This window comes from Fringilla coelebs, assembly GCF_963513975.1.
Source record: "Fringilla coelebs genome assembly, chromosome: 13".
Taxonomy (NCBI): domain Eukaryota; kingdom Metazoa; phylum Chordata; class Aves; order Passeriformes; family Fringillidae; genus Fringilla; species Fringilla coelebs.
Window position 1 is genome coordinate 7,272,027 of NC_140039.1, and position 25,047 is coordinate 7,297,073.

The window sequence follows — 25,047 nt, forward strand, 5'->3', positions numbered from 1 at the left end:
AAAGATTTCATATAAAAAACCAAAAGGGAAGCAATCTCCCACTCAAACCTCTCCCAGTATTGAAAAATAGAATTAATGCTCAGAGATGGCAGGGCTTTACTTAATTAAAAAATTGTTTAGAGAACAAATATTAAAAGTTCAGAGAAAGGTTTTACTGCTGTCAGCAAGTAGAGTGGGGAACACTGAGTTTATCCATGTCTGAGTAAGCTGTTCCTGTACAGATGTGGGTGAAATGGTTAAACTTGCTGATAGTGCTGGAAGTAGAAAGTGATTTTACTCTCTCAGTTGTGTAAGAGCCAGCACCGGAGCATGATCAGAGATAGAGCTGTAAGGGTAAAACCATACCCTACTTTATTAGCTCTCCAAAAGACACAAAACACTCTCCCGTTAAAGATTCCTGTGCTGAAGTGATTCAGGGCACAGTTATGCTTTGGACTTCGGGTTTGTATCATCTTTAGAGAACACATATTTTGTTATGCTGGGAAAGCAATGCCCACTCTTTTTTCCCCCTCCCTCCCCCAGGAGTGTTCAGAGTCAATTTTGTGTCCATAACAACATTTTGCCTTTTAAAGCTATAAATAGAGCCCCAGCGGGCTCCCCGGGAAGCGTTTTTGCAGGGAACCCGGCTTCCCCGCTGTCGCAGCTGCCTGCCCCCGTCAGCCCAGCCCGGTGAATGCTGCACGCCCGAGTCATCGCCAGGAATAAACCTCCGACAACAACAGCCTGCCTCGACCTGAATCATCCCGCCGCTGCTTCGGGAACATGACCCAGCCCATGACTTCACTCGGATGCTCTATATAAGTCCAGGAAAACAACAGGCGCTCGCAGAGCTCACGGGCTGGATTTAATCAAAGTCGGGAACGACCTGGGAGGGATTTCGGCGAGGGAGCACCGCAGTTATGTCACAGGTACGGGGACATCTGTGCGCTGCCAGCTCTCGGAGCAGCGCCTGGCAAACCTGCTACTGGTTTGGATGCTGTGCTTGGAAAAGCTTATTAGCGAGTTCCTCTCATGAACCAGTGAATTCAGCTTTACTGCTCTGTGACTTGTGTGATTAAAATACTTTAACAAGTACATACTTAGGATGGGTTATTCGGTGAAGAATGAAAGCAGCTGCTCTCTACATGGTTAATTAATTTAGCTTTAAGGTGTTCTGGTTTACCTTAAATATTTTTATTTGTGTAGAAAGGGAAAAATCCTTTCCCCTGCTCTGCGTTGGGATGTTTCACAGATGGAGGAATCTCTGCCTTTCTAACACACTTTCTCAGACAGTGATTCTGAAATTCTGTTTTGCAAAGAGGTGCCTGTGCTGAAATGTCACTGTGTAAAGCTTGGTGCATTAACATGCAGGAGAAAAGAGTGTTACTGAAAATTCTAACTGTTAGGATAAGATATTTGAAAATTTGTATAAAATGAATACTTTAATATTTATTTTATAACTAATTGTTTGTCTTTATTACATGCCCCAATAATCAGTGTTTCAAAGTGCTCTTGAAATGAGCTCAGAAATGGTGAGGTTTTAGGTAAATGGTTACATTTGCATCACAAGCTGCATGTGCTTGGCAGAGCTCTCCTCAGCCTGAGAGTTTTACAGGAGTGGTGTGATGGAGAGTAGGAACACAGAGAAAGTAGGAGAGCACAGTTCTTCAGCCATAGAGAGTAACTCAGTTCAGCTGATTTTCTTTACTCCAAAGAAAATTGTACTTAAAACCCAGTTGTATGTCTTGTAAAGTAGCGCTTTCTGTCTTGTGACAGGAGTAGATAAAGCACAGGCTGCACTCCCGTGCCAGGAATGGCTCCTGGCAACCCCTGCTCAGGAATCCTGGCAGCAGATAGCAGTGGTGGGGCTGTGACAGTGGCAGCTGCTGGCCAGGGCTAGCCATAACCTGTCTATGCACCAGCTTTGCTCTTCAGCTGGGGCCGACTAATCTGCAGCAACTGTCCCGCTGGAAAATCCTCTGCGATCAAAGCATGAGATGGTTCATTTTAAAATAACTGGGTGACATTCAAGAGCTCTGCTCAGCCTGGCAGTATCTTTGTGCATGCCAAGAGCCACCTTTCCTTACCCTGTCCCCAGGAATTCCCTTGTCCTGGTGGGTAGAAGCCTCACAGTAACTGTCTGTTACCAATAACGGGTGACGGACCTTTGCAGATTTCACATTGCTCTTAAAGCAAGGGGCTTTTTCCCTTCCTGGGTTGGCTGCCTGTGGAGCATGCCATGGGCATGAGGGACTGTTCCCATCATGTGCCAGTTGTCATTCCAGAAGGACAGGTGACTCCTGGCTGTGGGGATGTTTGGTTCACCAGCTGAACACCCATGCACGAGGTGCTGTGAATTTTGAAGGGTTTGCTGACACCCTTTCCACTCGCTTGCTTTGGCTACTCATGAGTGTTTTCCCCAGAGATCTTATAAATGTTTTGTTTCCCACAACACATGCAAGTGGGATTGACAGTGAGCTATTCTGAGCGTTCCCAGGAATTTGCAGCAGGCAGAAAACGTGCTGAAGGTTCCAGTGGAGCCAGCCCACCCGTCCAGGAGCCAGCCATGCAGGCTCTGTCTCTGCAAGCTCCCTGGGACATGCTGCTCCAGCCATCTCTGTAGGCCTTGAGGGATTTGTTTCCTTCCACAACTGCTTTCAGCCTCACAGGCAGTGCCTGGAAGTGCTGAGTGGGCTCCACCACTACCAGAACCCAAATATCAGAAGCCCTGTGTATGTAGTGATGGTCAGAGAAGTTTCTTGTTGATCTTTCAGTGTGCAAATCTATTAGAGTTGGAGTGTGGGGGGTCTTCTGTTCCTCTTAATCATATCCCTGCGCCCCTGAATCTTGCCACGAGGGCTGCCTGGTGGGACACTGAAAATCTGTCCATGAAATAATAAACTGATGGAGGAATGCTTATGGTGTTGGCTGCTGCAGAGTGGGGCTGTGTATGACTGGGCAGTCCTAATTTAAAGATAGGGGTAGGCTGATGAAGCAATGTTATCCCTGTTTCCTTGTAGTGGAATAAACTGTGAACAGATTAGTACTTGGCTTTAGCAGTGCACCACCTGATGATGCATCTGTTTCTGTATTAGGTTTCCTTCTCCTTCTTTGGGTTCCAAGTCCAGGGCTTTAGATGTGTTCAGTAGAGAGCCCTGTTGAGTACTCAGATACTTTTGTTGCTTAAATTTAAGATGATCAACTATGGGTCAAGTGTTTATTTGAAGACAAGTCCAGATTTGGAATCTCTCTGACCGGTTTCCCAAAGAAGTAGTAAGTAGACTGAGGCACAAGCCCAATTTAGTAATAAAGTGATTTTTCCTTTCCAAATATTGGACAGGTTCTTGAATTACCAATCAGTACTTGCAGAATAAGCAGGTAGGGCTGGACAGAGAAAACCTAAGATTTTTTTTTTTTTTAATTAAGCAGTCCATCGCTCTTTCAAAGGCTGTACAATAAAAAAACAATTTCAGAGCAGTGAGAATGGTAGTAGATTTTAGAAAGGGCAGTGAAATTGTGATTATGGGAAGATCTGAAGTAGTTGAGTATGAATTTCAGAACGAAAATAGGTGAAATATTGTGATAGCAACTCTGTATGTTGTAGCCTTTGGGCAGAGGCAGCTCTGTTTCCTGTACTTTAAACACAAAATACTGATGTGTGGGTCTGTTTCTTAGCCAGCCCCTGTGAAAAAGAAGCGTCCTCCAGTGAAGGAAGAAGACCTCAAAGGAGCCAGAGGAAACCTTGCCAAAAACCAGGAAATTAAATCTAAAACCTACCAAGTGATGAGGCAGTGTGGTAAGTCTCCTCAACTGGAAGCAATTAAGCAGAGTAAAACATTGACTTAATTGCCCTTTTCAAGTGAAAGGGTTCCTCATCTGAGGGACAAGTGAGGTATTTATCAAATGTATATATGTATTTCAGCAGCACTAATTTGACTCCCTTGAATTTGGGTGGTATTTCACTGATTGTCTCTCCTGCTTTTCTTTTCTAAGAACAAATGGGCTCCGCAGCACCTTCCGTATTCAGCGGGGCTCGGACAGGGGGTGAAACAGTCTTTGAGAAACCGAAGGATGAGCCAGCCAAGAGCGTCTTTGGCTGACAGTGGAGCTGGACATGACTCACCAAAATGATTGTTGTAACGTTTTTCAAAATTTCTGTTCCTTGCACTAAAGTCACTGTAGACTCAAGTAGATAATTTCCACTGTAAGTCCTTAAGTAGGGAATATACTCATGTCAAAGAGTAAAACTTCCATGTTAATTTTTATTACATGCTTTCTTTCTATATATTGGATAATGTTTGCTATAATTGTTTAATAAAAAAGGTTGTTGGACTCAGCTTGGCACACTGTGGTGACTCATTTCACTTGGGGCTCAGATTAATTCCGTGGGCACTTTGGCACTACAGGCAATGATTTTGTCTGTCAAATGCAAAGAAATAACACCCTGATGACACAGTGTCAGAGTCAGTGCAATTTCTTCACATCGCGCCCTCACCAGGAGGGAGCTGATGAAAGGGGCAGCACAGAAATCTGGAGACTTCACCCAGATCTGTGTTGCCTACAGCGGCGCCTTGGCGAGGGCCCTCAGGGGGGCGGCATGGCTCAGGGTGGTGGCTCTCCCCTCACGGCTTCCCCTCACGGCTTCCACTCAAGGCTTCCCCTCACGGCTTCCCCTCACAATTCCCGCTCACAGTTTGCCGCTCACGGCTCTCCCCTCACGGCTTCTCCTCACGGCTCTCCCTTCACAGTTCCTGCTCACGGTTTGCCGCTCATGGTTGTCCCCTCACGGCTTCCCCTCACGGCTCTCCCCTCGCGGTTTCCCGCTCATGGCTTTCCCCTCACAGTTCTCCCCCACATCTCCCCCCTCACACCCTTCCGGGCAGCAATGCCATGATTTCCCTTCATGCAGCTGAGCTGTGAGGGCAGAGGTCCGGCTCTCAGAGTGCCCCAGCACCGAGGGAAGGATTTCAGCTCATTCCCCAGTGGTTTTTGCCTCCTGTCCCACTGGATCGAAGAGAAGTGGGGTGCCAGACCCAACCACCATGTCCTGCCTTACCATGGAGAGGAGAACCCAACGAGTGTCTCTGTACAACACCAGCACACTCTGATGGGAAGCTGGTTTTTTTCAATGCTGTTTGCTTCTTAATTTGCTGCATTAAACACCAAACCTGTTTCCCCCAAACCCCAGAGTGTTTCCTCTCAGCTGGATATTTGTGCTAAAACACAGAGGAACCTCTGTGGGCACCTGCCATGCTTCCCACACACCCTGAGTCTCTGCAGCATGTCTGGGATGGTAAGTCCTACGCCACCTTTGTTGAAGAAACTACTTTTATTTTATACAGACTAGACATGATTAAGAGGTAAAAGTGATGCCAAAGTTCTCTGTGCACCATGAAACGCATCATATTTGGCTTTTGTGTCCCAAACACTTAGATAAATTGTGACAATGCCCACACAGATCCCAGAGAGGCTGTGGAGAGGAGCTCACTTAAGGCAGCAGAAAATCCTTTGGCTTTAAGGGAAAAGTTTCTTTAAAGATATTGCTGGTGCATTGCCTTGCCCTGCTTTTTTCACTTTAAAAGATCATTATTTGCAGCCCAGACCCCACCTCTTCGCTTTAAGGGGCACAATTTCTCCATGGAGCACAGGCTCCTCACAGGTATGTACCTGTGGTGGAGCCTTTTCCCAAGATCCTTCCAGAGCATGAAAAAAGTCACAGTGGAAAAAATTCCTACCCTGATAATACTGGAGCTGCCTTTGCATTGGGTTTAACAAACTCTCCTTAATTAACCTGTGTTGAGAAGGTGGAAGGAGGTTGTTCAATAGTTATAGAAATGATGGCAAGGGGCAAGTAGGGCAAAATGTTGTCACTTTTTGCAGTACAAGGGCCTGACCTGCTGGCTTGCAGGTGGGGTAGCAGGATAGGGGGGTGCTGTATTTCAGACCCTGCTTTGGATATGTTGGTGCTGATTTAACAAAGCACAGAAACCTCTGTGTCCTACACGGATTCTACAGGGAAGCCAAGAAAGGTATCCACCAGAGAAGTGGGATTTGGCAAATAGCTCTGTTTCCAGGATGTTGTCAGGTTCATTTACTTGTGCTGCTTCCAAGTATGACAATAAGGACTGGGCATTGGTTTTGGTCTTCCTGTCTTTTAATGTGGACCTCATCTAAAAAATGGGAAGGGCAGAGCTGACGCTGCAGCCTAAATCTGTGCAGCAAAAGCAGCTCTTTAACATCCATGTGATTTTACACATGGTCATTAGAAAACTGATGACAGATCTACTTAATTAAAGCTTTGGCTCTTGCAGCTCTTAGGCCACTAAGTGTCTAATCCTGTGTATTTTAAGGGATTAGAGCATTACATGAGTTGTGCAAGTTAATAGAATGTATTGCAGTTTAATTTTTTGTCTTTTAAAATATATATATTTATATGTCCTGCTATAAAGGATATGGTATTTGCAAGTAGTATAAACAGTCTGCCTGAGAGGAGTAAAGTTTATTTTTTTTTAAAGTTACTTAAAGCACAAGGCTTGTAAGACCAGGCTGTGCTTAGCACATTTCTTTGTAGTGAACTTGTAGATGTCTGGAAAGTAATAAATTATTGAGCTGGGCTTTAGTGTCTGCTTGCAACTCTGGGGCCACAAGAAGCTTGCTCTCCACATGGAAACTTTATAAAACAGGCATGAAGAAAACACAGGTGCTTATATTTCCACAGGATCTTTCTGCTAAGTTATAACAATGAATGGCATTGCCTACCAAGGATCATGGCCAGCTGGGCAGGGAGGCACAAAGGTTGAGAAAGCTACCAGCTGTAATAGCTCATGTGAATGCTGCCTGTCCTGGCAATCTCCAAATCTCTGAAGTGCTTGTGATAATGTTAAGGATGTGCCCTTTCAAATTATTACTGTGGAATATGGTAAAGATTCCTGCAGCTTGCTGCACAGAGCAAGTCATCTGCCCAAGGGATTTCATGTGACACAGTGAAATCTAATTTAAAAAAAATATAGAAATTTCTTAATGTTATGTGTTATGAAACATTAAAATTCTAATGTTTAAGAGCAAAGATCTGTTGGGAAAATAAGCATTAACCAAGTCCAAGTTTTACCTATGTTTAATGGGTAAATATTACATTTCTGTGTCTCTTCAAAGCCCACATGATATCCGCAAGTACATGTTACTCATTAACTGATTAAGATAAATAGAGATTTCATTTGAAATTTTGTTTTTTTCCAAAATGGAGCAGAGAACATTGCTTGCATTGATGGTCTTTTCCTCACTCATAGTATTAGCAGAAACTAGTGATCAGAAGGTATTTGCTCTATTTTTATTATCAATATCTCGTTTGCTCATTTGCTGATGGGGTCATATTGTGGTAACTGGCCAGGTAGTGCAGGTAACTCCTTTGGTAACCGCCTCCCAGGGAGACTTGGGTGGATTGTGTTGAGATTTTAGAGCTTTGGGTCCTTTTATGGTCATTTTGGTTGTTTGTTTGGGCTATTATAGTATAAATGTAACAGGAGGCACTTGCAGATGTTTGATGATTCTCTTCTTTCAGAATGTAAGATATCAAATTTGAGAGATCAGTAACTCTGCTTTGGCTACTGGATGAGGTTTGGATCTTGACACAGGACCAAGCAAGCACTGTGCAGTGCCAGGAGGTTTCTGAGAAGTGTTTAATTATAAATATGGAATGGAAAAGAGGGAAGTAGAAAGTTATTTTCACTGTCTGGAGGAGCAAACTCTCTTTTGTACCATCACAGTGGTGACTGGTGGCATTGTAAAAACAACAACATTAGAGAGGAAGAGGAAGCTTTAAGTCAGAAGATTTCTCTGTCCATTGTGCCTATTCAGAAAAGAGTGAAGTGGAACTGAAATGCAGGCAGGTGTGGGTGGGCCGGGCCAGGCCTGATGACTGTTTCAGGGGCAGCCAAGAGCTCTGCAGGAAGCCATGGATGGGGTGTATGGGCCCACAGTGCCTTTGCCTGTGGGTACATGCCTGGGGCTGGTCCTCTCTGCTTCTTTTACCTCTCTGCCCAGCAAAGCTCCTCCCCATGCTGCATCCTGCCGACCCCTGGTTTGTTCTGGCCACAGCCTAAAATGCTGCTAGGGCTGGGTGAGTGCAGGAGATGCAGGTCCTGCTCCCTGCAGCATCCCTTGGGCATGTGGCAGCGGAGTAGATTCTGCACTGGGTACATTTTGCACAGGACAAGCTCCTCCTGTGTTGGAAGGATCCTCAGTGGGCAGCAATGGCCACATGTGCCTGCACTTTCCCAGTGAGCCACAGATTGGGGTTTGGTGTTCCTTATGGCAGAACCTCGCTCTGAATGTGCCATGGGCAGGTTTGAGTATGGCATGGCAGCCAAGTTTTGATTTTCAGCCAGTGTCCTAATGGAGAAGAAGCCACTGGATACTATAAATTGGCAAGCAAAGTACAGGACATTAATTATCAAAATAGCGAAAGATCAATTAGCCATTCAAAAGACTTGGAGGCTGGAAAAGAAAAAATAGAAGTGCAATGATATGCTCTGTTGCTAAGCTTTTTTATTTTAATCAACTATTGGACTGTTGTGAGGTTGGTGATGCCCAGATCAGCCTTAGTGCCACTGCTGGAACATGGGTAGGACCTTTAGGGAGACATCCCAAATGCAAAAGGGGGTGTCCATGTAGGCAGGTGCTCCAGTCAGTTCTCAGTCCAGCCACCCTCTGAGGTGCTCCAAGCAGCTCTGGAATGGTGCCCTCCTCCTTTGGCCATCAGGGGCCCTGGAAGAACCAGATCAGGAGAAACATGAGTGCTCAAAGGGCATCTCTGCTTGTGTAACCAGTGATGGGTTGGGAAGGCCATGCAAGGTTTCAAGCCTGCTAAACATCCTGTGGGATACAAGATACCAAGCAGGAAAACAGGAAGAAAAGTCAACAGCTGGGAGAGCAAATAAACAGTTGCACAAAAAACAGGGACCTTCCCTGGGTCAGGCTTAAAGAGGCTTCTGATCTTCCTGAGGAAAATCTTGGGATATGCACTGGGATGATGCAGCAGCAGCTTCACTGTACCCCAAGGAGAGAAAAAGGTTCAACAGAAGCTTCTGTGGTATAGCAAAATACAGATGTAGCTGCAGGTTTTGCATGGGACAGTAGCTATGGCTGCAGAGAATAAGCAGACTGGTTCAGAACAATCCCCTCCCCAGTTCTAGCCAGGCTTTCTAACAGGTCATTTCTTCATCAGACTTTTCCAACAGCATCATCCAGGTAAGGATGGTCTGGGACTAAAACCTGCATGTTTCTGTCTCAGTCTGCTTATTTTTTTCCCAGCCTGCTATTGAAATATACAGCCTCCACGTGGACTGCAAGGTCACATCACGATTTGCTCACACTGTCATCACCAGCAGAATTGTCAACCGAGCCAATGAGTCCCGAGAGGCCACCTTTGAAGTGGAGTTACCCAAGACAGCCTTCATCACCAACTTCTCCATGTAGGACCTGTCCTCACCTGCAGTATAAAGGAGGCAGCTCTGGGGGAGGGGGTTCATCTTTCTGCTCAAAGAAGGAGCACAAAGAGGGTCCTCTGCAAAAGTGCTCTGTGGGGCTAAGTAGTAAGCAGCCAAATAGAAAAGACGTGCCCAGGCCCAGGCTGCCTGCTGCATAGGGGGGTGATAGATGTGCTCAGTGGTGGTGTTTCTCCTGCTCCAGCCTCCTTGAGCCTCTGCAAGGACAAGGACTGTGTTGTGGTGGTGGCTCCTGGCATCCTCCTGGGTGGGGAGGGATTTGAGAGCCAGTGTCCCTTGCTCATGCCCAGAGAGCCACAAAAAAACTTCTGTTGAGTTTCTTTCCCCGGTGTATTCCTTCTATTATGAATTAATTTTCATGGAAACCAAACAGGTCTATTGATGGCGAAATATACCCAGGAATAATAAAGGAGAAAGCTGCTGCTCAAAACAAATATGACTCGGCAGTCTCACAAGGACAGAGTGCTGGCCTCGTCAAGTACGTTGCTATTCTGAGTAAGACTACTCCAACACCCCTCCTTGGCTTCCTGTTTGGCTGGGGGCAGATTAAATCCTGGAGATAGCCACATCCTAGCGGGGCAAATCAGTGAAAATCAGTCTTGGGTTCTTGGTGGGAAGGACAGTTATCTTTGTGTGTGTGTATACATACATACATACATACATACATACATATATAAATGATGTATAGGTGGTCCTGCAATGGGCTCCAAGTAGGAAGCATCCCTGTTTAGCAGTGCCTTAGGACTTGCTGTCACAGAATCACTGAATCACAGATCATGGAATGCTCTTGAAAGGGATCTACAAGGATCACCAAGTCCAGCTCTTAAGTGAATGGTCTGTAGAGGGATTGAACCAACAGCCACAGTGTCACTAGCACCATGCTCTGACCAATTGAGCTAATCTCTGGGTAAAAGGTCCTAAAAGATCATCTAGTTCCAAGCCCCTTGCCATGGGCAGGGACACCTTTCAGGTTGCTCAGAGCTCCATCCAGCCTTGGTCACTGTCACTCAAGAGCACCTTGCCACGCTGGGATGATGCTCAGTGCCAAGTCTGCCTCCTTGCAAGCACAGAGGACCATGGCACTTGAACAGGTATCACAGTTTCAGGGTATATTTAATCTGTGCTTCACAGGTATTCACTCTGAGGCACGCAGGGGTTTCTGCTCCGTTTCTCAGCTTGCACCCATGACATGTTTATCTAATGTACAATATGTGATGTGCATAATAGCACCTGCAATGTGAAAAATCCTCTCTATGATGAAAAATATTTACTACTACCCTTTTTTTTTTTATTTATCCCATGTGGCCCCTTGGAGGGGCCACAATAAAAGTGTGCAAATTATTTTGTACACTTCACAAAGTGTGGTCGCTTTCCAGCCACCACACGGAGATAAATCACAGTTCTTCCCCCCAGGATTACAGACAGAAAGATGGAGCGGTTCCACGTGTCCGTCAGCATCGCAGCTGCCAGCAAAGTCACTTTTGAGCTGACCTACGAGGAGCTGCTGAAGCGGCAGCTGGGGAAGTACGAGCTGCTCATCAAGGTCCGGCCCAAGCAGCTCGTTAAGCACTTCCAGGTGGGCTGTCTTGGGGAGGGCTGGGCAGGGAGCAGTGCTGTGGGTTTTAGCAGAGCCATGTTCCCTCTGAGACGCTGATGTTCACTTCTCTGCTGCCAGATCGATGTGCACATCTTCGAGCCCCAGGGCATTCACTTCTTGGAGACAGACAGCACATTCATGACAAACGAGTTAAGTGAGGCACTCACCAAAGAGCAGAATGAAACCAAGGTAAAGCAGCAGCTGCCAGAGGTTACTCCAGTGGCAGCTCTAAGTTATATTGCTTTAGATATTTCCTTCTGATTGCTTTGCAGGCTCATATTTTATTTAAGCCAACTCTAGACCAACAGAAGAAAAATTCTGAACTTGATGAAACGCTCCTCAATGGTGATTTTGTTGTGCGTTATGATGTTAAGAGAGAAGCCACTGCAGGTGATATACAGGTAAAAAATATATAAATGAAAATGCTTTTGGATCACAGATAAGTATGAATGTGAAGTGCAATCAGCGAAACAGCAACATTTGCTTTGAAACACTAAGAATGACAGGAAAACCTCTTCCCATTAGTCCAGGGTCAGCAAGAACTGAGGGTGATACTTGGTAATCCCCAGAGACACCAAGTAGATTGAAAGAAAGATCAATCTGGAAAAAAAATCAGTCTTTCAAATTTTATTCAAATGCCCAATCTCTATTGGTGTTTCATAGATGTCTTTTTACAGTCTTTTTTAATTATTATTTTGTCTCCTCTGAAAGTATATTTGTGGCTTCCTGTAAATGAAGTTTAGAGTAATGGGATTTATATAACTTAAAATGATGCTTGGTCTCTGTGTTTTTTTGTGATAACTGAGGTAATAACTAAATACAGCAGGAACTTAACAAACATTTATGAACCGATGCATATTCTAGGGAATAAAATAGAGTATTTTCCATATAATTTCACTAATCAAGTACACACGGGTGTGCTAAAAGGTGGCAGCCACAGTCATTCAGAGATGTACTCATAGGTAATGATAAATGTGATACACAGTGATAATATGCATGTATCATACTTATGGCACTGAGATATCTAATATATATGTATGTATGCATGCATGCTGCTCTCTGGTAATTTTCTCTCTACAGACCATCTTGCTTCCAGCTAGGAAATACATTTTACTTTCTTTAAGTTCTTTTATTTGGGCTTATCGAGAGAGCAGAATGCTGAGCATGCTCCCCACTTCTTGCTGTGCCAGAATGTTCAGATTTATTCTCTATTTCTTTAGATGTACTTTAATGGGTGATTTCACATTCTGTATTTCAGATTGTCAATGGGTATTTTGTCCATTACTTTGCACCCCAAGAAATGCCAGTGTTTCCCAAAAATGTTGTCTTTGTTATAGACCGAAGTGGCTCCATGACAGGCAGAAAAATTGAGCAGGTAACATCCCTCAAAGCATGACCTCTGTTAGCAGCAGGCACACACCCTTCAGCCTTCTGAGGAAGCAACTGGGAATTTTTCATTGGAAGCACACACTGGTTTTGTACACAGCAAAAGGTTCAGACATATAGATGTGCTTGAAAATACAGATGCATAGATTGAAGTTATTAAGGAGTGACTCTTGTCTGACACAACTATTTTCATGGGTATTAAACACTGAGGCAGAGAGAACTTTCTGTATTTTTGCAGAACTTCTTGTGCTTATATTTTTCTTTAATGAAGCTTAGAGAGTTAATTTATCTGTTATCTGTTTTACGTTTATCGATGACTGTGTATGCAGCTCTGTTTGAGAGCAGACAAACCCCCTACAGCCCTCATAGGTTGGATTTTGTGTCTGTAAGTTAAGTGAATTTTCTATTTCTGATGGTCTCAACCTAAAAAATACCATTAAGGTGTAATAAAGGCGTAGGGCTGCATCTAGAAAAGAGCTGTGGAGAACTCCCTTATTACACTGTAATTTCAATTCCAGTTCTGGCAAAGTGGAAATAATCAAAATCATTGTTTTCTCCTTGGAACAGACAAGGGATGCCCTGTTGAAGATTTTGCAGGACCTCCGCCAAGAAGATCATTTCAGCTTTATCACCTTCAACCACAAAGTGGTGGAGTGGAAGAGCTCTTTGCTGCCAGCCACTGAGGAGAATGTGGCCAGTGCTGCAGCACTGGTGCAGACTCTCACCGCCAGGGGAGGTACACGTGCTCGGAGCCACAAATATGCACCCAGTGGAATTAATTGCTTAGAAAATAATTATTTTTATTAGTTATATAGTGTCCCAGAGCTACCACCAGTGCTTACAAAGCAGGTCAGTTTTCAGACTTGTAAGTGATGAGTGGGAAAGAAAGCCTGTGAGTGCTCAGACTGGTGACTACATTTTGAGATAGATCTAGTTATATAGTATATAAGAGATGCTTATATCACATCTATGAACCAACGCTGAAAAGTTTTGTTTCCAATTTTTATCACAGAGACAATTAGAAGATTCCTTGGTAGCACACTTTTTCTACAGAAAAATGGCATTTCAGTCAACATTTGACAGCAATTTGTTGATTTTTTTTTTCTATTTATATCGTGTCCCCTTGTAAAAAAAAAAAAATAGAAACACATCCAAAGCTGTACTCCCTTGTAAGCCATGCCACATAAATAAAACAGGCAAAACAGACATGGCATTTCTTGCTGCACCAGTCAGTGTTTTAAGCACATCTGAAGGGCTCTGTCTCCCTTTAATGTTACACTGTCAGTATGAACAGAAGTTTCTTTACCCTAGACACTAACACCAATGAAACCACCCATGCTCAGCTCTTTTCTCTGACTTCTTATAGAAGGCAGGGAAACTTTTCTTAAATATAGGTTTACAATGACAGTATGTTTACTTAAGCACTTTTTAATGGCTCTAGACATGTTTGTATTTCCCATGACATACGTGTGGAAAATCCTCCCAGGAGAATACTCTGGCACTGCTGTTGCAATATAACACCCGGTAATTAAGTCCAGTAGGCTAAGTCCCTAAATCCTCCTCTCTCAGAAGGATTACTTCCTGCAGAAAACTTTAAACAAGTCTGCAGGGCCTCTGCAGATGAAGGGCAGCAATCTCTGCAGATGATTCTCCTGTTGAGGTGAGCGATGCCTGCTCTCTCTTTGCAGGCACAGACATCAGTGGTGCCCTGCTGGCTGCCGTGGGCGTGCTGGACAAAGCCGAGGGGCTGCCAGAGCGCAGCGTCTCCATGATTATTTTGCTGACAGATGGCCAGCCCACTTCTGGTGAGTGAATGCCATGCACCGTCTTCCCTCCTCTGGGGTTTTTTATCTGTTACACTTGCATCCTAATATTGATAGACCTAGCCTGTGTTTTAGAAGAGCTTTGGAATACACAGGCTGAGCTACTGCTGGATCTGGAGAGGTGGATTATGAGAGGGCTCTGCTGAGGGCAGTAGGGAGAGATGGCACAGCCTGCCTGCCCGTGACTGCACATCCTTTAGCTGGGAATTGTTTTGCTGCATGCCGTTGGCTTCCCAATTTATAAACTCAAGGGAATTGGAGATACTCCAGGCACAGCTGAAACAGAGAAGTAAAATACCTAGAGAAAAAATAGGGCCATTATGCAGATACTGTGTACAGTCCTATTTGAGAGATACTGCTTGTGCTTCTTCACCCTCTGGGCCCAAAACGTAAGGTATTTTCAAGGTGCTTCTTGTTCTGTATTCTTTGCTGTGTCTTAATTAGTGATCAGCTGTGACAGCACAAACCAAAGGATTGAGATTGAAATATCAGGTAAAATAAGCAGCTCCCAGAGCAATGGCACAAACTCTCGTGTCTTGAACAGGGTTTTGTCTTAGTTTTGTGTAGCACCAGCATCACTCCAAGGTCAGCAATAGTACTTCATCTGTAAGCCCATAATAAGATCATTCTGCCTCTTAGGTTGTGTAAGCCACTCTGCTTTGGGTTTCTTGATTTTGTTTAGATTTTAAAATAAAATTCGGCTCACAGTGCTGCCTCCCCAGCACAGCCACAGTGAGTCTCCAGTGCTCCCTGCATCCAGCAGTTAGAAATCAGGCCAGGGTGGAGTGTCAGACATTATTGCCTACACTGCCTTCCTTAGAAAAGCAGCTAAAAAGGAAAAATCTGAGCTGCTCCCATGGTATTGCTACAGGCAGTGACAGTTTCTGCCTGGAAATGCTGATGGAAAAGCTCTCACTACATGGCCATCAGCAGCTCTTCAAATGGAGTAAGGTGATGGTGTGAAAATATTTTCCTCTGTCGAACAAAGGGGCTGGGAGAGAAGCATGGCTGAGTTCATTGGCAGTTTGTTGGAATTGCACCATTAACCAATCCATTCTTCTCCGAATTGACACACATAATTTTTATAGATAGTACTTGTCTTTTCAATGCTTGATGAAGTGTATCCATCCCTCATGTTGTTAACTTGTAGTGTGTGTCCCTTCTGTACTAAAAACCTCCTCTGGCCCTGTAGTTCTATGAAATATTTTGCACTTAGCCATGACAACATCAGTAGAACCTAATAAAAGTCATTAAGGGGGGAGAATTGCATTCTGGCATTCCATATGCAGAGTTGTGCTTTCATTTCCAATTCGATTGCTAGCGTTCTATCCCCTATCTTTTTATTATTTTATTCTGAATTATTTTTTAAAACTTCAGGCAGAATTTTCCATTAACCTGCTGCAGTTTTCTTGCACTTCACCCAAACCCACAACAGTGTTTTTGTTTCATTTACAGGTGAGAGAAATGTAGAAGTAATTCAAGAAAACGTTCAGAAAGCAATCAATGGGAAGTATGCTCTTTTCTGCCTTGGCTTTGGGTTTGATGTCAGTTATCAATTCCTGGAGAAAATGGCCCTGAGCAATGGGGGAATAGCACGGCGTATCTATGAAAATGCTGATGCAGCCCTGCAGCTCCAGGTCAGGAGAAGGGAATGTGCCAGGAAACCCATCCATCAAGTTCTAGCAGCAAAATCACAGATTTTCTGAGATGAGATGTTGGGGTTGAGTTTGCCTGTTACTTTAGCCAAGGGAGGGAGGCAATTTTGGGGCATCTGAGGGTTTGTACCCCCCACGTTATATCCATGACTTAAAGTTTTCAAATCAGCCACACTCAGATAAACTGGGAAACTCACACATTTCTCTACTGTAAAAAGAGAAATTGTCCAGGGGAAGTGGACAATTTCTGAGTTTGTAGTAGTCTTGCACTGCTAAAGAAAAAGCTTTTTAAGGGGGCTTTCAACATATTGCTTTGCACAATTTTGCTGTCATTTGTATGTGTTCTTTGTCTTATCTTACTGCTTTTCTTTAGGGCTTTTATCAAGAAGTGGCTACCCCAATATTAATGCAAATTGAAATGCAGTATCCAGAAAATTCCATTGAAGGATTAACCAAGAACAATTTCAAGCTGTTTTTTGAAGGATCTGAAATTATAGTGTCTGGAAAACTTAGCAACGAGCTGGATCTTTTGCCAGTGGAAATTAAAGCTCAGTCAGTAAGTATTTAGTTTACTAATTGTGAAAAACATCTCTCCCTTCTGTCTTCTGCCTATTGTGGCACAATAGGAGGCTTCAAGAAGTGTTTTTTTGTTTAGTATATGTTTGTTACATTTGTGCTCTCAGCTGTTTTTCCATTGTTTGATCTCTCAGATAATTTGTTAAAATTACCCTCTCTGGAATTTGCTACAAAAGAAAAGCCTTGAAGAATATCCACAAACAAGTAAACAGAAATTTTAATTCAATTTTGTTAATTCTTTAACAAAATTCAAATATTTTAGCCTTTTAAGCACTTTTAGGTTTCTATTGTTACAATGAAGTAGGAAATCTCAATTATTCATCTCAACAATGCTGAGACAGAATTTAATTAACTTCTTTTTTCATCATTGTTTCAAGTGCAGAAATACAGATCTAAAATACATGCTTTTTAGATACTTTGGGGATGCATTTTCCAATGGGAAAGAACAAAACTGAAGGACAGCTGGTACTGAAAGATATGAAATCTCATAATGTGACTATAAATGAAGTTTATAGAGCTGAATTTTATGGAGCTGTTCTTTTGATGGTCAGTTTTCTCCCACTTCAGCATACAAGTAACTTGACTCTTAAGGAAGAAGCAAATGTCAAAGAGAAGGAGCAAGTATTCCAAAATCAAAGATACATCTTTGGGAATTTCATAGAGAGACTGTGGGCTTACTTGAGCATTCAGCAGCTTCTGGAAAAAGCGTAAGAGGTTTTAATGCTTCACATAACAAACTTCTAACTTCTCAAAACACAAATTCCTAATTCACAAATTACATGATCAGAAAATACAAAGAAACAGAAATATTTTCCAGACAGTATCAAAAACATAAGATACTGGGAGAATATTACATTACTGTATGATAAACATGAAGTGCCTTTCAGTTGATGGTAGCACTACAACATTCAATTTCATATATATACGAACACATAACACATTCTACACTAAATTACTATGAAATATATTTCAATTGTCTTGAGCTGTTCTTGCACACCCAGAAATATTGTCTGTAGATGAGGAAACAGCAATAGTTAGGGAATAGAACAATATGGATGTCCATAAGATACTTAATAGACTATGTATCTATTACTTTTATGTATTTAAACCATACATAGACTCCAGTGTTACAAAGAATGGAGCATTTCATTTCCATAATTTCAGGCACATTAACAGCTGAGTTATCCCCATAAGATTACTGACCCTTCAATAATAAATATCTGTGGAGACACAGCTAATACATAAAGGAATCTGAAGATCATTTGTTCACAGTCTCTGCACATTTTTTGCTACATCATTAACACAGACTTTAGTATTGCAGCCCAAGAAGAGAACCAGAAGGCCCTGGAGGCCCAAGCCTTGGATCTGTCCCTGCAGTACAGCTTTGTCACACCGCTCACTTCCATGGTGGTCACCAAGCCCCAGCAGCAGGAGGAGCTGGCAAACAAACCCACCGAGGCTGGTAAAAACAGCCCCTCTGAAACACTCTGCTCTTCTTGATTCATTGTTGTTGACTTCCACTTAGGTTCATTTGATAGTGATATAACAAGGCAAATCAGAGGTAGGAGTTCAGGGATTGGCTTCTTTTCAAAATAAAGCAAGCAGGATTTTTTTGAAAGGTGAAGTGATGAAACAGGCACTACGATTGAAATGGAAAATAGTTTGTTTAAATAGTAATTAAAGGTAGTCTAATAGTTGTTACTATGAATGCAGGGGGGAAAGTATGGCCTCAGTCAGAGTTCTGCAAGTGCTATATATACACCCATCCTTTAGCCCAAAAAACATCATCACGTGAAGCCCTTTTCCCAGTTTGCTGGTTCACGTGGGTAAAGTAATTCAGTCTTGACTGTATGACACTCATCTGTCCCTCTTCCTCCTCACAGATAATGAGAAGCCCAGCAATCTTCCAGGAGGAGGTAAATGTTTTCTTCTTTTCCAGTAGCATATTTTCATAGTCTCTAATTAAAAAAACCCAAAAACCACCAAAGCAAACAAAAGAGTTAATGGTGGTTGTCTGTAGAGGGAAGTATCTGAGACTTGAAAAAACGTGTGAAGTAAATTATAAGCAATGCCTGCCACAGTCTGTGCAGGTTTTAGGTGGATAACAGGGACAAAGGGAGAAAAATCTTACATTCAGAAAGTCTCAAAGGTCAAAATTATCTATGCTCTTGAGGAAAAGTAGTTCTTCAAGTCAATAGTATGAAGGATGCTTTCTGCTTCTTCCTACCACATGTGAAGCATCTTCCAAAAGATTCCACTCAAGAATGCCTTGGGAGGATGATGCAGGTATGTTTTTCCTCTCTGGAAACTGCATTTATTTGAATAACAATTTAATAGGTGAAGAACCTTGGTTTTGCTCTAGGTCTTCACAGAAATGTATTGAGAGAATCACAATGCTGCCCTGTTTCTGGAAGCTGCCTCTTTCAAAGTGCTTATGGGGAGTTCAATAGCAGAACCACTCCTCTAAGGGATGTAATGCAATCATGAGTAAAACACAGATATTCTTTTTTTTCTCTCCAGTTGTAGTGAGGGGTTGGCGACCTGCTGGTGAGTACTCCTCCTCTGTTTCTCCTCAGAATAATTCCATAAAATTCATTTCATATGTAGGGTCATATCACCCTTATTTTACATAAATGCATTTGGATTGGAGATGCCCACTTGATATACAATTTAGTTTTTATTATATGTGTTTCAGTACACAGATATTTTATAATGAACTATATTGAAAACAATCTTGGTCCCTTTTCAGGAATAAAAAAAAAATATACCGCCTGAAAATAAATGTGAAAGATATGGAAAAACATGTGTTAGTAAGCTGAAAGAAATGGATGTAAGAACAAAATAATTCACCAATCCTGGGGTATCCAGAAAAGTCAGTGGACAGCAAGCAGGACAGATCCCCTTTTTCAAAGTGTGGGGAGGGAGGTGCAAGGCATAAACTCAAAGCAACAAAACATTGTGAAAACCCTTTTCTTTCAGCTGGACTGCACTCGGAGTTCCAAACTGTCAGCAACAGGAAGATGTTTTCAACAGGTAGCTGCTCACAGTGGGGTCAGAGGGGCTGGGCTGGGTGTGCTGCATTCAACACTGCCCAGTGACCCTTGAAAACACAGCTCTAAACCCTCCTACAACTCCAGCTGAGCACAGGCCCATCCTTGTGCTCTTTTCCCTCTTTGGGACAGCTCATCTTAGGCAAAGCTCTCCACAGTTGTCAGTGAAGAGCTCTGTTAAAAAGGTTTCTGTACAGCATTTGTCCTGGTTCATCAGCTGACTTACAGAAAAATGTTTCATTAAACTCTTCTTATTAATTTTGACCATTTCAGTTCCCAGGTTCAGAGATGCCATAAGAGCACAACCTCCTGGTAAGTGACACACATCCTACACCCATTTCAATTTCTAATGTAACTGTAATGTACACTTCTTCATGCTACAATGCTTTTTCTGACTGCATCAACCATGTGAAAATCTTTTACCTCTCCTTGCAAACCTTGACTAGTTCTTTCCATTTAAGTAGAAAGTATCCCTGTATTCCATGAGTAGACCTCTCTTGCTTGAGGATATAAGAAATGCAGTACAGCAAATCTTCAGCCTGAAGCCCCTTCTTAAGGGCTCTTTAAGGGCTCTATATTTAAAATCTGTTGGTTTCATTCATATCAGGGTGCTGTGTCTGGGTGTGCTTTTCAACAGTTATTACTTTGTTTTAATCATTCTATCCTTTAAAATCTATAACTACTGTTTTAGGTATAAATCTATAAATTATTTTTGCTGTACCTATCCAGCACAGAGTCTAGATTTTTTTTGTTGCTGATATTTTTCTTCTTTCTTTTCAGCCAATGGAGATCCACAACTTCTCTTGCAATTACCCAGACAAAATGAAAGAATCTGCTTAAATATTGATAAGAGAGCACAAACCTCTGTCGACCTGCTGTCAGATCCAGAGCAAGGTGAGTGAGCTGTGTTAGCCCAATACCAAGATAAGGAAAGTCACTGGGTCTGTGAGTGCAGTTGGTGCTTTTGGGAATAAGCGCCTCTCATGAAGAGCCATCTCACACCTGCTGCTTTGCACTGACCAGACAGGCTGTGGTAAATTCTGTCTTTGTGTTAGGCAATATTAATGGTGTAAGAGCTGGGGGCACTTCTCAGATCTGGCTGCGAATCCCCTTCTTCTCCTGGTGTCACATCCTCCTTGGTCCTTAGGGTTTTCTCCTACTGAGGCTCTCTTGGGGCTTTGGAGGATATAGAGACCTTGAACCTTATGGTCCCTGTGTGCCAACAGAAAGGTGCATGCTCGGGTGCACAGCAGACTTTCTCTGGTCCTGTCCTTGAGGAACCGTGGCCCTGCTCTGATTATGGAACAGAGACACCTCTGTGCAGGAGGTGGAAGCATGGGGTTAAACCGGCTCTAGTGACCCCACCACAGACTTGGGGCATGTGGAGCTGCAAGCCAGAAATGCCCCACAAAATTAGATTTGAGACCCTGGAGTAATTTCAGTAACAAAACTGGAGCAGGTTTATCAGGATCAGAAGAATCACCTGACAAATTTGTATTAAAGGACTCACTGTGACGGGGAAACTTGGAGATGGAATAAACCACTTTGTGCAATTTGATATTAACTATGTGAATCCCCCCGTGCAAATCCATGTCTACACTCATGCGATCCTTGTAAGCCACAATAACAAGGACAATTGGCTGTCATGGACAACATCAGCCTCCTCCACCATCCAGGGGTAAGAAACATCTCCCTGTCTTTTCCTAAACTTGAAAATGTGTCAGATCTTTGTTCATTCAAGGTTCTACTTTCCCATTTACCTGAAGTAAGTGCTTCCAAATGTCCTTCTCCAGCAAGTATATCAGTGCGAGTAGCAGCAGGGTATCTTCATAATCCCCCATTTCAAATTTGGAGAAGAAAAGAAGTTTAATTCCCCATGCCTGTGTAAAGAGAACCAGAACAACTGCACCATCAGCCTGCTGTTCATGTATTTATGTTCCAAACGAAAGGATGCAGAGCAGCCTGGTGCTACCAGCAGCCACTTTGTGTTCCTCCAGGGCAGAACAAACACTGTCAATGATGGCTTTGACATTTACTGTCCCTTTTATACAGCACTTGGCTCCACACAGGCTGGGATTTTCTTTCTCCTCCATTTTAGCAATAACTGCCATCTGGGAAGCTGACATTTTTTTATGGGCAGGCATAAAGTGTTGGAATAGCTGTCTGTAAGTAAATGTCCACTGTAGGAGAAGGGATACTTTAAAAGCAGACTTCATTTGTTGCACTAATTAGAGCAGGATCCTTCAGTGCCACAAGGAAGAGCTGAGTGGAGCTGGTTCCCCCAGCCTTTTATATTGCTGGAACAAGTCTCCACAAGGATCCCCTGCTGGTCTGGGGCAGACAGGACACACATCGCTGCTCCCACACACACAGTTCTAGACAATAACAAGTCCTACAGCAAACTGCTTTCAATTATTCTTGCAATCCAAACAGAGCCAAGAGCAGGCTGGATTTATGTCCTAGTATAATTTGCCAAGCAGAATGATCCTCCTGCTTCAGTCCAGCACCCGAGCCCTTGCATCACCTCTTTGGGGGTGGCTTCGATAATCCTGTCTGCAGGGAGCAAAATGACAGTGACATTTGTGTTCTCCAAGACCACCTGGGATCACAATAATATCAATGAGTCAGAAGAAAGGCAAGATCTGAAAAGCTTGTGAAATACCCAAGAAAAAAAATATTTGACTTGTTCATTAAAAAAAGATTGAATTATTTTATTACTCTACCTTTTTTCTCATTAGAATGGTGAGAATTATTTTCCCCCATCCAAGCATTTCTTGTCATTATGGATAATAAGGTGTATTCATCAGCAAAAAATTGTCCCCTGGTATATTTGCAAGACCTATTGTGCAGCGTGGAGAGAAAAGCTGTTCTCCTCAATATTTTCTAGTTTAAAGATAACTACAAACAGATGAGGAAAAATGCAACTGCAAAGAGATAAAAGCCAAAAATGAAATTATTTTGATTAATTAATGTCAGTTAGTTAAAAACATATTCTTTCTTCACATTCTTCTTGGAAATAATTTCCTAATTTACTTCCTAGGCTGAAAGTGTCAGTTGAAAAGGAAAGAAGTGTTACAGTATCACTGCCTGATACGGTCACAGTAAAAATTTCCTTGGTCAAGTTTCCAGAAGATTTCCTTGGGCTCTATTTCTTGAACACTGACCGTTTTTCGGACAAAGTCACTGGAGTTCTGGGTGTGTATCAGCATGGATGTGTGCAGCAAAGAATACTCCTGTAACTCAGCTCCTGAAATGAGACTGTAGTCACGGGTTTGTTTCAGGGAGTTCTTGAGAAACTTTGCATTTGATTTATTCCTTTTGGACATTTAACTTCTACTGACCAGCAATTCCAAAAAGGAGAGGTCTCACCCTAGAAACATAACACACAAAACACAATGCTTTTCCACTCAGCAGTGGCACAACTCTAAGTAGCCCATTATGGGTTTAGAAGATGTTAAAATAAGACAGAAATAATAGTTGGGCTTAACCTCAACAGTGCTGTGGAATGACATGATTAATGCAGAAAATCCATTTGATGTCAAGTAACAGACTATAAATAATGGACATAAAATTGTTAACAATCGTGGTTAGGAAATGAAAGCCAGCTGCTCCTGAGCATCTTGGCTCCAAAAATCCTGGTGGGACCTAAGCTGAAGTTGTTTTGGAAACTTTGCAAACAGGGAGGCTCCATATTCCAAAAACCACAAGGAAGAAATAATTGTGAAAAACCATCAGAGAGAGGCTGAACCTTCCCGTGGAGAGCATTAGGGATAACAGGAGATCACAGATGAAACAGAGAAATTTTCTAATCTTACTAATGGAGTATCCAAACTTGATCTTTGGTTTATTTTCTGAGATGAAGAGCTGGTCTCCTGGTGTTAGAGCTGCCATTTGGCTTAAACAGACAGCAACACTCAGCTGGTTTATATTTTTTAATAATTTCTGTGTCTGTTGCTTAGGTCAATTTTATTCAAAAGCTCAATTTGGGAGTAACTCCAACAATGATCAGAGAGCTGTGGAAAGACTCCTGAGAGTGTCTGGATCTGAGCACAAAGTTTCCAGGTACCAGATATGGAAGGAGGGGAGGGGGTGTGCTTTGAGATGTATTTTATCAGCAAATACCAGAGATCTAAAGAAATGAAACTGAGGGAGTGTTTGTAAGAACACACCTCTTTGGTGTAAATAACTTGCATTTTAATTTTTTCCCAAAAGCTTGCATTTGTCGTTTAAGTGATGCTACAGGGCTCAAGGCTCCTATTTCACTGGGGGGAAAAAATTACACCCTGGGGGTACAGCTTGCATTGTTTTCCTGGAAAGGGAGGGTGTTCCTTCAATTGGATTTACCATGAGGAAAATTTTCTATCCTTCAACTGCTCTTAGCAACATCTGTGATGGGGAAAAAATGTTGTGAGTGTGCAGGTCCTGGCAGTGCTGAGGTGCAGCTCTGTCACCCAGACCTCTGACTCCTGGTACCATCTGCACATCCGGCCGATTCTGACCCTGCCCCTTGATTGTGTAATCACATTTTCTCTTGTTTTGATTTCATTTCAGGCCTGAGTCAGCCAGTGAACCTGTTTCCTGCTGGTCCATAAATCTAACTCCCTAGAAAAAAAAAATCTTTGAAGAAAATTATGCAAATGAAGCTCTTCCAAGCATTTTTGGTACTTTAATCAAGAAAACCACACAATTAAATCCTTACTGTTGCTCTATATATATGTCACAAATATCTTATCTTGAAATAATTATACTTTAAAGATATGACGGTCCTTGCTTGTTTGCTATTTGAAAATGGTTTCTAATCTGCAATGTGGTTTTGTTGTTGAAGATTTATGTGAATGAACTAAATAAAATTGACATTATCAGCTCACAGTTTGACATGTACACATGGACTTAAGTTTCCAAAGAAAAATCAGCAGTGGCATCATCCAAGCCAACAAATGTGTCATGCAAACAGTAATAGATCTCTAAGACTTTATCCAGTTATAGTGGTGTTCTTGAACCATGCATTTTGTGAAAACACCATGAAGTTTGAGGCAGTATTAGTTTACTGTGTCTCTCATTTTCTATTTTATTGCTGTATCAGTGCTCTCTTGGAGGTTCTTCTGTGAGACCATTCAAAGATCATGAAATCAGCAGTGAATGGGACGATGCAAACCCACACCAGCTGTGCTCTGGTTCATTGTTACAAAACTCTCTGAGGCTCCCTTTTGAAAACATCTGCAGAACAGCCATTGGCTGGTTGCAAAACCTCTAGTTGCAAAACACTGGATTTCAACCCCAAAAGTTAGCAGCTTTTTTTGGCTCCATTTCATACATTTTGCAAACATTGGAAGATGTTTTACAAATAATGAACATCTCAAACCCAACCTGCTGTGCACGGAGGTAACACTGCAGAGTAAACACACACACAGAAGCCTCTACCCATGAAATCCAAGCTGTAGTTTCAGTCTTCTGCTTTTTGTAAGTTTTAACTCCAAA

General features: G+C 42.6%; 2 protein-coding genes across 2 annotated transcripts; both read left to right on the forward strand.

Moving 5' to 3' along the window:
* Positions 1-788: 788 nt before the first annotated feature.
* Positions 789-4,315, forward strand: MUSTN1 (musculoskeletal, embryonic nuclear protein 1; the record flags this gene model as incomplete). Its single annotated transcript, XM_084214286.1, is given in 5 exon segments — positions 789-845; positions 847-889; positions 892-908; positions 3,655-3,775; positions 3,973-4,315. Coding segments are annotated over 5 exon segments (345 nt in total). The 3' UTR covers positions 4,080-4,315.
* A 2,901-nt stretch (positions 4,316-7,216) lies between these two features.
* LOC311158841 (inter-alpha-trypsin inhibitor heavy chain H4-like) lies at positions 7,217-24,325 on the forward strand (the record flags this gene model as incomplete). Its single annotated transcript, XM_084214489.1, has 22 exons — positions 7,217-7,291; positions 9,289-9,449; positions 9,856-9,960; positions 10,896-11,058; positions 11,158-11,268; positions 11,352-11,480; positions 12,338-12,454; positions 13,033-13,201; positions 14,154-14,270; positions 15,744-15,925; positions 16,317-16,499; positions 17,087-17,226; positions 17,833-17,981; positions 18,403-18,435; positions 19,040-19,066; positions 19,499-19,552; positions 19,843-19,881; positions 20,350-20,463; positions 21,073-21,247; positions 22,610-22,764; positions 23,529-23,631; positions 24,121-24,325. 22 exons carry the CDS (start codon positions 7,217-7,219, stop codon positions 24,173-24,175), a joined length of 2,556 nt encoding a protein of 851 aa, XP_084070615.1. The 3' UTR covers positions 24,176-24,325.
* Between the last annotated feature and the right edge of the window lie 722 nt (positions 24,326-25,047).